At 39.5% G+C, this 17,275-nt stretch overlaps 1 protein-coding gene across 3 annotated transcripts in view; it reads left to right on the top strand.

The window, feature by feature from the left end:
- STAU2 (staufen double-stranded RNA binding protein 2) overlaps positions 1–4,404 on the top strand; it is a 171,721-nt gene extending 167,317 nt beyond the window's left edge. Inside the window, exons 14-15 of one of the 3 annotated variants that reach the window (XM_039379843.1) lie at positions 2,359–2,447; positions 3,291–4,404. In XM_039379843.1, coding sequence (XP_039235777.1) covers positions 2,359–2,447; positions 3,291–3,384 — 183 coding nt within the window. In that variant the 3' untranslated portion in view covers positions 3,385–4,404. The remainder of the gene's footprint in view (positions 1–2,358; positions 2,448–3,290) is intronic. The other 2 variants (XM_039379845.1, XM_039379844.1) reach the window with 2 other exon arrangements.
- Positions 4,405–17,275: the final 12,871 nt, after the last annotated feature.

Raw genomic sequence — 17,275 nt, 5'->3', positions numbered from 1 at the left:
TAAAAAGTAAACAAGGTGGGTTGAAAAACATATGAGGTAGCATATGTGTAGGAGGAGCAGGCATCCCAGCTTCCTTCTCTCCTTACAGTGCAACCTGGTAATGGGTTTTGATTTACCATACACGAGAAGGAAGGAGATTCTCATAGTTTTGCTGATAAGCATCGGGGAAAAAATGAATATGAGAGGACAGGAGATTCTCGGGTGCCAGTCTCTATCCATTGGATTGTGTGGTTCTCATGGTTGCTAACTAAAGTACAAGGAAGCACAGGAATCCAAATCACTCCCCATCCTCACATTATGAGTAGAGCTTGCATTGTGATGAAAAGGCCCCCAGGGAGAGGAGATGAGAGAAGCTGAGATGAAGATGTGTTGGATTACTGGAACAGAGAAGTTGAGAGGAGAGTACATGAAAACCCTTGTTGCTACTGCAGAAATTATTGGGATTGAAGAGTGATTTTGCTGTGCAGTCAAGATCAAGGATGGAAAGACCTTATAGATCTTACAAGATTTGAGAATGCACATCTGAAACTAAAAGGGACACTATAAGGTGGTAGAGAAAGAGCTGTCTTATATTTTGATATATTTGTCTTGCAAATATTTCAAAATGCCAAGAAAACCAGAAGAAATGAGGAAAGAGAGAATTCACTCTCTGTGGAACTCAATGGGTGATAAAAGTAAAGATCCAGTAAAGGGAGGAGTTGATATTGAGGTGAAGCTGACGCTCAGCCTTTAGCCATTGCATAGAAAAAGATTCAAAAGAAAGATGAGGGCAGCAGAAGTTTTAAGATGAAAGGGAAAATTATTGCAATGGATGTGAAGAAGAAGCAAGTAGAGAGCAGGTTAGCTGTGTCATACAGGGGACCCAGAACACATGGTAGAGTGGATTGTAAGTAACAGTGATAATCTGAGGTTTACCAAGAGACTTTATAAAATGTTTAGCTTTTTTTTTTTTTCATTTGTTTGGGGTTTTTTTTGATAGGGCAAACCCCATAAAATTTCACAGACTAGAAAAATTCTATCTTCATGCACTATGGGTGGCAGTACCTTGTACAGCCTTCTGAAGCTTTAGCAGCTACTCTTTACTATAGACAAATCTGGGACACATGGTCTTTTACTTCAGGACAGCCTGGCAATTTTTGTGCTGCTATTCATCTCACCAAAATACACATTGTCTAATAATATTTAAGTTGTATAAACATACCTTTCAAGGGAAGGAGTTGTTGAGAGAATCCAGGCAAAGAATTAGTACAAAAGCAAATCCAGTAGTTCATTACAATGGCAGCTCCTGTTCTGGGAAGAGTATCTCCTCTCTAAGGGAAATGAAGATAGAGACGGATTCTTTCTATGCCAACAATTAAGAAGAGAGCAACTTCCAATTTTCTAAACAACAGTTGTTGTTTCACCTTGAAGAACAGCACCACAGGGCCTGCAGTCAATTCCACTGCTTGAGGTGTTACCTTAGGGCACAATGTCTGTGAAAAAGTTACCTTTTCTTTCCCCTGTTGTTAGCTCTGAATGCATCTTAGGTGGAAGTGATTAAAATGCAAAATCCATTTTGCAGTGCTGCTTTACATTTCACCTTTGTGACAGAACTGATCTCAACTGTTTTACTGTGCTACGTGTTTTTACAAAGTCAGCCATGTAGTGTCAGAGAGTTTCATAATCAACCTCTGCTAAATTAATTACAAAACAATCATTTGTCCTTTACTGAAGGAGATAGAGGGGAAAGAAGAAGCAGGGCTCGTGGAGATGAGAGAGAAGGTGGTCAATGAAGAACACACTTGCACAGAAAAACTGATTCTTCTTCTATTGCTGATGCTTCATAATCACTTCATATTGGCTCACCCTGTTCAGCACACATCACTACATATGTATAAGACATCAGGCTGTAATGTTTGAGACCCAATATTGGAGTATTAGTAGTGACCCAATATTGGAGTATTAGTAGTGTCCTGCTGACTCTCTTCCCATTGCTCATACCTTCTGCAAACATTTGCAAGACAAGAGCTTGTCCATAGGAGCTCTGGAAAGTGTGAGTTCTAGGAAAGCACATAGGGAAACTGGAGAGGCTTTCTGGAGAGCCAGAAAGGCAAGAACTGAAAGTATATCATGTTCTTTATGTAGGTGATGAAGCTTGAATTTACACAAATTGGAATCACGCATATGTTCAGGAAGAAGAAAATATCCTCAACCCATGCACAGGCTGGGTTGAGTACCCACTCTATTCGCTCTGCAGCCTAGATGGCTTCAATGTAGAGGAAATTAATTAAATTTAGTTTATCAAAACACACACCTTCCTTCATTTGGTGTTAATACAGTTGTGTCAGTGGGTTTTTTGACAACTCATTTTTTCTTTAGGCAGCGTTAAGTGCCTTGAAACAGTTTTCAGAACAAGGACTGGATCCAGTGGAAGGGGCTATGAAAGTTGAGAACGGATCACATGAAAAGTAAGTACCATTTAAATCCTCTTCATTTTAATGCCTGTGTGGCATAGTAGATAAGAAATGTTAATTAAGAGCTTAGTTGCCCCTTTAAACCTGTGCAAAACTATTTCCTCTGGAATTTATATACAGTTTGTGACAATTTGAGAGGATAAACACGATTTCAAGTTTAGCATTACTGATAATGTTTGCTAATGAGCTATGAGACAGTCAGTCCTCCTATGAATGCTAAAGAAAAGGATTTTCTTTTCATTGTATGGATTCTGTGTAAGTAGCATAACATGATTTTTGTCAAATGTGTTGTAGCACATAATATTGCCTGTAAATAAGGATAGCTGTCTGCCAATAAGTCCTTATGACTGCTAGATGAATTTTACCTCAGAGAATTTAAAAGTTTAAATTTCTTTCAGGTCTTAAAAAACTGTGATATGGAATATTGGCTTTAAGTAGTAAACAACAGAAGCAAGTTTCACACTGGATTTTCATTTAAGAAAATGGGATTGTCCATCCAGTAAAGATTTTTCTTCCAGCTGCTAGTCTGTTTATGTAAGAAGGTAGTCTTGTGTTACTAAATAAATTAGGAAGTAATAGAATAAAAGAAGTAAGACTAGAAGTGGCACTTGGAATTTTCAATAGATATATTGTGGCTATTTATAAACTAATTTAATCAGAAACATTTTTCCATATGATCTCATCAGCATAGTATTTGAACATAAATATTGTTGTTTCACTTTAAAATGTTACCTTCCATGGTGACCTTTGAATCTCATGTGCCATCTGGTAATAAACATGTCTTAAAGATGTGCAACCCTGAACCTTACCACTCTTGTTAATGTATTAATCTTTCAGACAAGTCAAGCATCTGGGAGAGAAAGCAGACAATAAACAGACTAACTCAGGCACCATTGCTCAGGACTGCAAGGATTCAAAGGCTGTCGTCTAGGAGCTTCCCAGCACCCACGGCTGCCACTGCATCCTTATAAACCTGTCAACACGCAATAGGGTGTATGTGTACAAGGAAATGAATGACTAATACCATTATTTGAGTCTTATGTGAAGACAACACTATTCTAACACAGGAGATAGTATACATGGTACTGTTTATTCAACTGTGGAAAAAAATAAAATTGAACATTTCCCTTAGAACTCAAGATCAGAGTATAACTCAATTACCCAGAGGCAGAAGAAGTCTGATCGTGTTACTGGAGGTTAAAATAACAACTAATTAGAAAAAAGTGTTAGAAAAAAAAAAGAGAAACTTTAAAATTGATTAATATTGAGGAAAACAAGTCAGCATTGGTTCAGTTATACAATTTTTTGTAGTGTAGTTTTAAGTTCAGCTTACTGTTTTTTAAATAATGCTTGAATATTTTAAAATTAACCAATGACAGTGCTGTGAGAATTGTAGTTGTTGTCTTCATATATAGTCATACAGCTTATCTTTTTATGCAGACATTATGCATTCTTCATTCTATATGAATATGTATGACTTTAAGATGCACTACTCAGAGTTGTATGCAAACAGAAGTTTAAATCATGACAAGTATTTGCTTAACATGAACAGATGTTAGTTATGATCAGTCTCGATATACTACAGGAAAAAAGCAGACATGGTATTTGATTTTCCTTGCCATAATCAATTAAAGAGGCGTCTTGCCTCCAAGCAACATTTTCCCCTTCGATTCTGCTCTCTGTTGTGTGAAGCACATCTACACCCCATTCTGTGTGTTGTATCAACCTACCGTTTGCATCAACTGAGTGTTTTTAATCTCTGCATTCAGACCAAGAGCAAAAGGGAGGACTGCAACATTACCATGCCAAGGATGGAATACTGTTGATGTAAAGATCATTCTTTTGTGAAAGGAGTGGCAGCAGAGATAAGACCTGCGGTTGCTCTGTACCAGCATATTTCTTTTAAGTGTGTGGCCAAATGCAGTAAAACCACATCAGTTCATGTGTACAATGACAGTGTCTTCTCTTTCTTTATCATTCACATGTAGACAACTAAGAGAAAGAATTGAAAAGAAAACAATTACAAACTAACAAATGACTGGCTACCACACCAAAGTCAGGGTTCAACCTACCTTTCATCATGCCACCACCTTCAGCAAACTGTGTTAGACCAGACATGCTGGCATATAAGTCAATTTTTATCCAAAATATGGATGCTTTATTTTATGCAGACCTAATGCAACAAACATAAAGCTTCTCCCAGCTGCATAACAGTCACAACAACATTGCTCAAGATTGCTGAAACATGTAAACCAGGGATTACAACCCAAGTGACTCATGCAGGAAAGTAGACTAACAGCAATGTAAGGAAATAGTGCAAGGTACGGTGGCATTGATTCACCTCTGGCACAGGCTTTTAGGGTAGCATGGCTCATGTTCTCACAGAATCAGTGGATGGATTCCTTTTTTCCACTTCATGTTTCTCATGGGTATGATTCACTCTCACCCCCAGCAGATAAGGAGCCTTTGTACTAGAATTTTGAAGTTTTCTTGGGTCTGACTTCATAAAAGAGTCAGGAACAAGCTGAACCTTTCAGTTCCCACAGAACTGGGAGATTTCCAGAGCCATTTGGCACCTGGCAGACTCAAGTTATTCAGGCAGCAGCCTACAAAAATAATTAGCTCTTGCACACCATCTTTCTCAGGGATATGTTACCTGCCTAATTGGCAACTGGAGAAGAAATTCTGCTGTTTCACCTCATCAGAGAGCTCAGAAACAGGCTCAGTCTGTGTTTTAGCAGTACCTGCTAGTATGCAGAATACAAAAGGCATTACTGTCCCCTCCCACGGAGAATAGGAACAAAAGGAAGAGGCAAAGCCATTCCTTGACAACTCTGTCCAAAGGGTGAGAGGCTGGGCTTACTGGGGAGAATGTGACAAGGAGACTGGCAGTGTGGTCTCCGTGGCATTGACAGAACCACTGTGGTGTGTTCCCTGTCCCATCACTACAGAGGAGCCCTTTGTACTGGTTTGCTCAGAAGCTTGATGCTGGGTGCCATTCTCTAGCTACAGACACAAAACTGTGCCCAGTAAACTTCAAATTAGTTGCTTTGTTACAGGTGGGCTCTGCATTGAGCACCAGGCTTGCTCCAGTGCATGTGGAGTGCAGCAAAGAGATGTTTGCCTCGCTCTAAATGAGCAAAATGCAACCAAAAGCATGCAACCAGCTGTCTGAGCCCAAGAGGGCTCATTCAGCCCCTCCAATCAGGGCAACAGTAAAGAAAAAGTATCTCTATGAAACTGATATTTCAAATTCTCTTGCTGGTCAAAACTGTGCTTGATTCTGACAAGGCAAGTAACTGAGTTGAGGGGCTCATTTTTTTCTCAAAACTGTAGAAACATGAAGCACACTGGGGAGGATGGTCATACAGTAGCAAGTTTTCTAACTATTTTCCAAATGCAGGGTTTACTAAAGATTGTTGTAATCACAAGTTAGCAAGTCTGTGCAGCCTTATGTAAAATGCACATAGATGGCAGTCTTAAAGCACCTTTCAAGCACACAGGTTAAAAGCTTTACCAAAGAGGCCCCAATGAAGGCTGACAGAGTTTTTCCTGGAATAATCTGAAGAAAACATTCCTGCTGCCTACCGGTACCGAAGGCATCACAAAGACCTCTGTATGCAGCTCACCAAGACACTGCGCCTGAACACCATGATGTCATTTTGGTGTCATTAAGGCCTCCAAGGTTTCTGTGTCAAGGAAGAGCTTTCAGTTTGTCCAACTGCAACAATTCTTTTCTCAAAGAAAATCCTGGAGTATTCACACACATATACAGGAATGCACCTTAAATGTAGTTTGGCATTATCACTAGCAACCTTCCAAGAGCTTGAGGGAAATCCTTGCAGCAGAAATGTTGCAGCAGCAAAATTTGTTGTCTCCAGTATTCTGTCTTGTTGGTTCACAGCTGTTCCTCTGATTTCCTGACCTGCCAGTGTCTGAAAGAGGCTGGGGAGAAACTAAATCCGATAATACAAAAACTACTTTATTTTCTTCCAGTAGCCTGATAATTTTTTAAATTTTTTACTTCCTAAAATAAGTACATGTGGGACAAAGCAGACTTTATGTCTAGTTTTCTTTAATAAATAGCTAATGATGGACCCTGGAAGGCTATCAATATGTTTGAATGTTATTATTAGTTCTAAAAGGGTTGTTTACTTTTCTGACAGCAGTTAATATTTTTTAATTTATTTTTATTTTTTAGATTATACCTTCTTTGAGGTAGAGGCTTTGTCAAATCTCTGTTTGCCAAGCACCACGTATAGTTTATTTCCCTCTTCTGCACACATCCTATACATCTCATCCTGTGTTTCAGAGCACTTTCAAAGATGATCAAATGCCATGTTTTACAGAAGTGGATCTAAGGTGCAAACTGGTGCTTAGGAATAAGGCAGGAATAAGGGACAAGGCCTAGGATAGGCAGTTTGCCTATCTAGCACGCTATTGATGGCACTGTGTTCAACACTTTAAGGATTCAAAACACTAATTGTCATCAGTTCTGGAGCTATAATACTCATTAATCAGGAGGAATTATGTCCTAGAGAAAATAGGACCCTCAGGTATCCTCTCAGAAAATCTTCTCAACACCTTCCAGGGGTCAGTGAACTAAGAACCTGCACAGGAAAAGGCTCCTCACTGAGTGAATGGGGTATCTGATATGACTCAAAGGATGGGAATTCACACAGTTAATTTTATATCTGAGTTGTCATCTTCAGTAGCACACTGGCCTGTCAACAACTCAACACACTCTGGAAGTTTCTCTTCTGTACAGTGACACATGTAGCACTGATTTCCAAAGGGACAGATGTGCTGCTTCTGACAAATCCAAAACATGGCAGCATCGGGGCCACAGAACTGGAAAGCAGGGTGCAGATATCTGTCCCCAGCCATCCCAGCATTCACCTTCGATTTACAGTGGTGCTGAAATCCTCACTGAATTCTAGCAAGAATTAAACTGGCATGTAATTTCCTCTGATCAAAGTCATAGTCATAGGATTTAAAATATTTAGTGCTTATCAGCAGCATTTTTAAAGGGTCTTTGGATAACAGTAGAGAGGAACCTCAGGAGAGCTTGTTTCCTCTGCCATCTCTCCCCTCTGAAGCATGAGGAAAGGGCTGCACCGCATCAGTAGGGGAGTAGTTGGGATGAATGACTCCAGGAATATGGAATATCCTCCTCCTTGGCCTGAAGTGACAATGAAATTTAATCCTTCCTAAAGTGTATGCAAACCCCTTGATCTCTCTGACAGTGCTTTACTACATGCATTTTATTGGTGGGTGGTGCTTGTTGTTGCTCTTCTTTCCGGCTTACTCCAATTCCCCATGAAACAGCAGAAAGTTTCCCACTTCCTGCAGTGAGAGTTGAGCAAAAATTTTAAACTGGATTTGTTTTCCAGTTAGTAGGCAGAGGGTTGAGGTTTTGTTTGCTTGTTTCAAAACACTATATAAAAAAAATATGCTTGGTAAAATCTTTTTATCCTCTCCCAGCCACATCCACAATTCCCCCACTCTCAGCTGCACCCCATAAACAGGTAATATTTTCTTTGCTCAAACAAGAATGGCCTTTACAACCCCTGAGAAAACTGAGCAGACAGTGGAAGGTGATTTTTAATGATGGTGAAGACAGGGACTATGTCAGAGCCTTGAATACAATGTGACATGATGATTTTGTATGCTTTGGGGGGACATTGTTCTGTGACCAGTGAGAAAGGGTAGCGACTGTCTTTCATCAGCTTTCCAGCTCAAACATGGCAAGTTATCTACCCTGGGCAATAGTGTTCAATGTGTATATTTGGCATAGCTCCCCGAGGACTTCTCTAGAAGAGCTGGAAGGAGAGAAGCATGTCCTGAGTAACAGCTTGCTCTGCCTTTCCCTCCTCACAGCTGATGAACCCCAAGCTGAAGCCTACGGTACCATCAGGATGAGACACGGGGAAATGCTGCTTCCCCTCTGGGTATTTACCTCTCCTGCAGGTCCGTTTTTGTTTGTAACTGCATTCCTGAGGCGTGATAGGAGCTGAGCAAGTGTGTACGTCGGTAGATGAGACGTGTATGAAGTGTTTCGGTGGTATGATTTCTATTATTCCACATGAACGACACTGACTTTTGTTTTTGATCATACAGCTTGTTATTTGCTTTATGCCGTTAGTCATGGTTGGCTGTGCACTTTTGTGCATGGCGTTTTAACTCCATAGCACTTCAGTACAAAGGAAATTTAAAAAATAACAATAAAAATGTTTCTAATCTGTTCTTAATTAAATAGATCTCAATGACTGATTTATGAGAAGAGGGAAAGCAAAACAGACTGGTTGCTAACCTGAAAATATAACTTGTCTAAGGCTCAAATTTTCCTTTATTTATGATAACCAGGATCTAGGGGAGCCTGAATACCCATGGAGTTTTATCCAACAACACACAATAAATGAGAAGAAAATTAATATGGATAAAACAGTTTATGCTTCTCAGTACCACATATTAAATATATATTTGTGCAGTAAAACAGATCACCTAAACCTCCTTATTTACTATATTATACGTGCAGCATAGATTTTCTTTTTTCTTTTTTCTAAACCACTTGTAGCTGTTGAAAATGTTCAAGGGCAATAATAGTAAAGTCAATGTCATCTATTTCCCGCTTTTAAAATTGCCTGTTTCCAGCCCCCACCACACCCCCAATTCACTGTATTTGAACCGAGCTGGAAATAGATTTGAATTTTTAAAATTTATTTGGGTTTAAAGATAGGAGGTCTTCACATGTTGTTCAAAACAAAGAAGACATTTTTAAATATGATAGGGAAAAAGAAATCAAAATGTGACATCTGTCTGTGGGATAAAAATTGGATTACCTATTGCCTAAAATAGACCTGATTTCTTTTTTTTTGAAACTGAAAGACTGAGCTCATTGAGGCATTGCTGAAGACAGTAGATGTTTGTCCACTGACTTCAGCAGAACATGACTTTAACCCAGTCTTGTAACCCCAAGCCATGTAGCTAGCTGGATCCAATACAACTGTGATAACCCAAGTACTTAAACTGAACTTTCTTGCCTTTTATTTTTATAAAATGACAATTTAATTTTATAAAATGACAAAATACACACCAAACTTGACTTTCTACTACACAGAAACAAAATACAAAGTAAAAGAGTTGCAGAAATTTTTTCTTGTTAAGGAAGAAGTTCCCATCCGAGGTGCAGCACAGTAACTATACTTTGACCAGCTTTCACACGCAACCTTATTAAGTGAGGCCCCAGCTGTTAGATTGCTGGGGTTATTGGTAAATGAATGTTCAACTGCACTGATAATTGGTAAAGTTGGGAAGTGTTTACAGATGCACTAGAAATAGTGTAGTTAGATATCTGGTAAGCAGAGACTACAGCTCCAATGTACAGTGCATGTTAGGAGTAAACAATTACATGAGCACAGAGAAGTAACAGTTCCTTACAAAAGAAAAGTTGCCCAGCCTATGGCTGTGCAGTCAATTTATGCAGCTCACTTCAACACAGCTACTCTTATTATTGTGAAATACTTGTTGCATGTGATCAACACAGCACTGTGTTGCTACTATTTCAATGTTTCTTCTAACTCATAGACAAAACAGCTCAGGGCCAGAATATTAATAGCACTGACCTAGTTAAAATATACCAGAAAGGATGAGATTTTCTGATGCCTTCTGAAAATGTGATCCCCACTGGATCACATTACTGGGCACAATTATCTTGAGTATCACCTTTGGAGTCACTTGGAAACTGCTTTTGAAACACCAGCAGATCTATCAGCCTGTTTTGAATACCCACAAAAATAAGTGGCTTGTTGAAGAGAAATGACACTGTCAAGGCATTGACACCCTTATGTACAAAATTTTCTGGCAGATTTTGCAGGCACCTGAAGGTTAAGTGCAGTAGACTTCTCTCCCTTCCTTCAGCATCAATGGTATTCCTAAATTCTTCATTTGCACAAGATCCAAAGCAAAAGTTTCCACACAGATTTCAAAAATATTGTGAAAACATTTTTGTGAACAAGAGTTTGTGAAATCAGAGACTTAATAGCTTTCATGATTTTTTTTTGCTAATTTCTTCTAAATTTTTAGGGGTTTACCAAAAACCTCTAAGAATCCTTACCCAAGCAAAACATGGTTTGCGTTCTTTCTACAGACCGAAGTCCTTCATATTTCAGTTGAGTGATTAAGATGAAATAGCAGTTTTGCACAATCTGTAAAAAGGTACTGGCTTTTTAAAATGGAGCTGATTTTTTCTTATATATATAACATGTATATCATTATATATGCACACTATACTTAAAAATTATATATACACTTGTGTGTTTCTGTGTGGATTCAAACTACACATATTTCTGTGTCTATGTACATGTGAATATATGTACACAAATGATCTGTCTGCCAATTTGAAAACAGAAGCACCTATGTTCTAGATACACAAATGTTTAAGTGCCTTACTTGTGACAAACTAGTTATGGAAAAATCTCTATGTACCCCAGATTTCCCATGTATAGGTCAATTTCTGGGCATGTTCAGAAGCACTTTGCTTAGCCACATGAACAGTTTCCTACCGCAGACACTTTGGGACTCTGAAGCTGGATGCTCCCTTCCTCCCAAGGAGAGGATACCCTGTCCTGTAGATGTTCAGGGATTCTTACTGGTTTGGGCAAGATACAAAGTACTGGTGAAGGAGGAACTCTTGCCAGTAAAAATCTGCTTTTTTACTCAGTAGTCTCTGCTGAAGCTGTGTGTCATCTCTCCAGCTTAATTTGGAACAGATCTATTCAGCATTTACTAAATCAGCAAGAAAGGAATACTGTTTCTATTACCTGGTTCTTAGGTACTTGCAGAGTAGGATAGAGAGAGTCTGGTATTCTAAGGATTTTTCCTTAAAATAGTGAAATATCAATATTAGCTAATGAAGAGGCAGTTACTCACGTTCACTTTTATACTTTCTGAACCACTGAATATTTAATTACTCCGTACAAAATGGAATGGTTTCCATGGAGATGTAAAGTAGCCCAGTGACTTCCATGTTTTGGTGGCTAAAGCATTTTTTGAGGGTGGAAAAGTATATTCTACCTGCTATTCAAAGACACCGTCAGTGCAAAAAAATTTCATAGTAATCTCACCCTGTTCATCTTACAATTCAGTCTGGTTTGCAAAAGCACATGGAAAGTATAGCAGCTGAATGTGATGTACATATGTCACCCTCCCCATAAGGAAACAGAAATCTTACTGAGAAGGAAACTACCTTCTTTCATGACTACTGTGCTTGAGTTATGAACTTCCCTCTTATCAACAGGTGATGTAAGCCTAAGAAATGTATGATCATGACACATTCAGTATCTTTACAAAAAGGTTCATTTTCATGGATCCAGATTGCATCTGAAGTCAAGAGGGGACTGTGTTCTCACAAATAGCTTAGGTTTATTTTCCTTCTTGATCATAATAAAAGAAAGGGAGGCCTTTGTTTTTCCCGTTAACCTGGAAGTTTTTTGTTTGATCATTTTGATCCATTCAGATTCATTCCATTATATTTCAGAGAGAAAAGGGTGCAAGAAATTTGAGAACTAAAAGGTTGAGTCCATTGGAAATAAAATTAGCAGTTACTTTATTGCTTAAGGCCTTCACCAAGGAACAGTTTGCACAGCATTTTGCTGAAAGCCAAAGAAATCTTAACACAAAGAGTCAATAGTTTGATAAAACCCAGACCTCCTGTTTTATGCAATTAAAGGTTACACAGGGTGATAAGAACTTTAATTTACCTTTGAGAGATATTAATCAAATTTTGGTTAAACTTAAAACATGCTTCCTGTGCATTTCTTGCCAGGTGAAGGTCCTTCAATGTTTCCTCTTGTGCAGAGGAAGAGAAAACACTTCCCTAAAATGAGGTGAACACCATGAACTCAGATACACTATCAGGAGGCTTCCTCCAAACTCTAATTCTGTGATTTTCTTTCTAGCAGCCAGAACAGCCAGTGGTACCAATTCCCATATGTGCTAGTTTGATGTGAGTTCTGTTATTATTAATTATTTATACAGCACTGTGCGTGTGCGTGCATCTTTATAGACAAAAGGTAATATCCCCCAAGAGCTTGCAAACCAAACAGCCCAGTGGTACAAACACTTCTTTAGCTTTCCTAGAATGTACTACCTGGAATAATCCAGCAATGTCAGTGGGCTACTTAGGTGCTGGTAAGTGCTCTGCTGGGTAGGAAGTGTTTGCAGGATTAGGCTGTAGTTAAACCATGAAGTGATGATGGGTGATGAGGGAAAGGAGGCCAAGCATTCCAGCAATAAGATCACGCTGTTGCTTTAGTTATAATGAAGGTGTCAAGGGGCTAGGGCATTTTTAATGTTTTATGTTATTTGTGATCCTGTTACTGAGGAGGAAAAGCTCAGCTTTATAGGCCACACGGAAGAAGCGAGCTGCTGAGGAAGAAGACTGGCTTCAAGTGAAGGGAGAGGCACAGCCTCTTACATGAGGAAGAGGACTCCAGAAGTAAGGAGGAATGCACAAGAGGAGATGCTGACCATATGCTCGCAGAGTCTCCTTCCTCTGCTGCAGCTAGCACATGTCCACTACATCCTTGAGAGCTTTTTTTTTTCATTGAGGGCATTTTCAGAAGTTTCCCAGTACATTTCCAGCTCTTGGCAAGACCCAGACACATCTGTGACATTTAGCTGATAGCCTCCTTAGTGAAGGGAAGATTGCCAATGGATCCTTGTGCAACTGTTTATGCTACAAACCAAAGCATACAACTGCCAGTTTCATTCTTACAACAGAGAGAGCATTTTTCCTCCTTAATTGAAAGTGTGGAACACAACAAAGCCTTTAAATACCGAGAAAACAACCAGCTGAAACAAGTAGTAACAAAGACATCAAGGATGACAGGCAGTAGGCCCTCTGCCCAGTGAGACACACAGCCAGGGCATGCTCTATTTTTAAAAGCAACCTACAGACTTTAGGAAGAATATAGGATATAGAGGTCAGGGGAGGGGTTGTTGTAGGATTGCAAGGAACTTCAGATAAATACATCTGTGGGAAGGGGATGTTGCCTTCTGAGTGAAGGCATGGGTTGGGATGTGTCCCAGAGAAAGGCAGCAATAGCAGAGAGGGCTGAGTCACTGGACTGGTCCCAGTGGAAATCTTTTCTGGAAGGTTTTTTCAAGTGAAGGCTTTTGTACAGAAGTCTGAGACTGTTGGTCTGTGGGTACAAGCCTGCAGCAGAAACAGGGTGAGCACCAGCCCGGAGCAGCAGCACCTTCACCCCACACAGAGCTTTACAGATAGGCTGGGGAAAAAACCTGCATTTCTGAGGGGTAATGTAGGAGCTGTAAACTCACTGCAGTTTTTCTTTCTGAGAGGTCCAAGAGTTAAAATCTGGAAGAAAATAATTTTAATTATGAAATTAACAATATTATGGAAATTAGCAGGGAAACTCAAACAGGAGATTAGCTTTCAGTCACTTCTGCAGCATGAATATTTTGAATTTTCTGCATTTTGTGGGAACTGAATGGGTGTCGCAATGGTTAAATGAACTGAAGACACCTCGCCCCTACACTTGGAGGGTGAGGATGGCACTTGCATAGAAACAGACGTCACCAACCCTCAGTTTTCTGAATCCCCACACCCCCACCTTAATCCCTCTGTGATTTATGAGACTCTTCTCTTTCCTGAGCTAGTCTGTGATACGTGACTAAATTTTTTCCATACATTTTTAGGAGTTTTTAAATAATTCTGACAGATCACAAAGGGCACTTGAAGCAAACAGATACGTGTAGGCAGATCCATAGATTATGGAACTCAAATACTCTTAATTTTCTCTGCCTTTTTTGGTGTTTAACCTGATCCAGAGAGTATTACTCTTTTCTCTTACAGGTTTCACATTTTTAACCTGAATTTTTAAACTTTCTTAGTAATATGCTTTGAATTCTACATAAAAAGAACGAGCGATGTAAACAGATCTTTCCTGATGGGCAAATCTTTTACATATGACAAATATAAGGCTGGCCAAGAGATGGTTTGGTTCTGAGCTTGTTTTCCTTACTGTACAGACAGCTTTTGATGTAAGAACCCCATATATGTTTACTCAGAGCAGCTGACACTTGAGATCAGGCTTTTATTGGTACAGGGTACTCTAGACTGTCAGTCACAGTGAAGTGAGCCATTGTCCTCACAGGTAATTAGCACGCCTCTCCCCTCACAGAGGCATGTTTTCAAAGCATGAATGGCGTCATACATGCTTTAGCTGTAACGCACGCAGAATACCATGAAAGGCACCACCAAGAAGCACTCATGCTCTCTCCCGCTTGCTAAGACAGGGCTGATGCTTCACAGTCTCAGAGGTGGTTCCTTGTACTCGCTGACCCTGAATAGGCAGCTCTCAGTAGGTGCTTGACATGCTGGAATCAATGGTGGTTCAGTCTAGTATTTCATTAGTTGTGGCCAGGTCCTCTGTAGCAGAGTGGAGGGTCCAGATAGATTAAAAGACATGCATTAGCTCTGAACGAGGGAGAGAATGGTCCTCCAGACTCATCAGATGGTCGTGGTACTCCTGCCAACAGCCCAGGGAGCATCTTGGCTCCATGACGCAGCCAGCGGCCAAGGGGAAAATTCACTGGGAGCAACTGTCCTCACCTTCTTCCTTCTTACCCTTGAGAATAAATGTGACATGGGACATCACCTTAGACCAGGCAAATATAGTCTTTGAGTGCATTTCAGCTTCTGCTAACATCACTTCCAGACTGCAGCTATAGAATTTTACATCAGCTTTTGTACTGAATTGCCAACAGAAATCCCAAGAGATACAGTCTCAAAAGTATGCTTAAAGAGGGAATATGGTCTGGATGTAATTTAGCTGCCATTGCCCAGCAATTCCATAGATCCCTTTGTCTTGTGACATTAAATATATGGAGCAAGCACATGAATGGATTAACATACATGGTCCTATAATTAGCTATGTTATTAAATTTGCTAAGTAGTTGGGGGGAAAGGGACTTGTTTGCCATCTGTTTAAAAAGTATCTCTCTTTCCACTGAAATCTGGATATAAAAAACCCCAGACATGTGGGCATGACTGCCTTACATACATTACTGGAATTATTTCCCTTCAGTTAACCAAAGACAAGCATGATTCATATACCAGTAGAATGTTGTGCCAAAATGTGCATAGCATTTTTTCACATAACGTTCCTTTTCCTTTCCATTATAAATTATGAATCATGTAAACATCATGAATTACAATTTTGCTGGTCTGGGGTTTTTTTTGGTTTTTTTTTCACCATGACCCCAAAAACTACTTGATGGAAGAATAATTATACCAGACAGCATGGTAAATTCTTCTATGAAAATTATTTTTTAATTCTACTCTTGTCCCTATGTAGCCACACAGTCATTTGTTTTAATTTCCCTAGAAAAACTTGCAATAATCAAACTATGATTTTAGAACCCAGATACACACACACACACATGTACACCTTTCCACTACTTTGAACACAAAGCATGTTGGTATCAGAAGAAAGAAAAATTGGCACTAGCTAGAAAAGAGATCCACATTTATATAATCATTAGCCTCAGCTATGTGGAAATTGTCTAAAAGCTGAACTCTAAATAGCTTAGAGTAAGACCCTAGATCACAAACTCTTCAGTAGAGCTCTATCATTCATTCAGGAGTCTCACGAAAACTTGTACTGTGAGAGCACAAGAAAAAAATAGCATAAAAGAAAAAAAAAAAAGGCACCCAAACTGAAAGATTCCGGAGTATGGGAAGCCCTCCAGTAGGGTAACTGAGCAGTACCATAAGCCAGTATTTCTATGTAGAGCCTTACCTTTAATGCCACATTTTTTTAGACTGATGAGCAAGCATTTATGATTTCCAATCAACCATTTACATCAGTTTCTGCAACTTGTGGACTGGATGTTCTAATAGCTTTTTTCAGAAAGTGTATATGATAGCAGTAAAAAAGCATAGTTGAAAGCAAGGGAACCTGGATCTGAGCACTTTTTCCATTTGCCCCAGGCTACCTGAAAGGTCGTTCAGTTAAGTCAGAGGCAGAGAGACACACTTGAATATTACAGTTATTAGTTTGGGTTCATTTGCACAGGATTAAATTTAAAAGTCACAATAAAGCAATGGAGAAGGCACAGCATAAACCAACAGGAGAACATAAAGGGAAGGGAGCTGCTAGGTTCATCAACACATGCAGTCTAACTTCAGGCTTCCCATACAGTCACTGGAGAGGTTAAGCTTTCAGCGTGGGTGCTCTGACTCACTGCCTGGAGGAGCTCAAGGGGTGATTATTTATACAGCACATTAACCACCCAGTAGTATACAGGAGGTCTAAAGTTCAGGATCTGAACAAGAATACTCTCCAAAAGGTGTGGATTTTGCATTTCTTTCTATTTGCCCCTACCCCCACGGCCCCTGTGAGCTCCTTCAAGCCACATTTCAGAAGACCAAGAAACTTTATAATTTACACCAGTCAGAAACACCCGCTATCAGGGTCCAGACTAAAGTTTCTCTGGCTATGTCCTCCTCTCCAGAAGTGGTAAATACTAAGGCTGTTTATCCCTGCACAGAACAAAGTGTCCAAGATAAACTAGCTATGTATAATTTGCATGCAAAAAAATAAAAGAAAATGAAAACCAAAAAAGAAACTCTCTACTAAGGACTTTCATCCATCTGTTTTTCTTTAGGGATGCTTTAACATTAGCTAAATATCACTTATTTACACCTGAAGAAGCTAAATGATCTTGTTCCCATGAACTCTCTTACAAATGCTGTCCCGGCCTGTGATTTATATAAAAGTAGCTGTTCCCTTAAT

Source organism: Pipra filicauda, unplaced genomic scaffold (genome assembly GCF_003945595.2).
Source record: "Pipra filicauda isolate LSUMZ 115617 unplaced genomic scaffold, ASM394559v2 scaffold177_size2800117_pilon, whole genome shotgun sequence".
NCBI lineage: Eukaryota > Metazoa > Chordata > Aves > Passeriformes > Pipridae > Pipra > Pipra filicauda.
The sequence above is the reverse complement of the archived record's forward strand: the minus strand, read 5'-3'. Positions and strand labels throughout refer to the sequence as shown.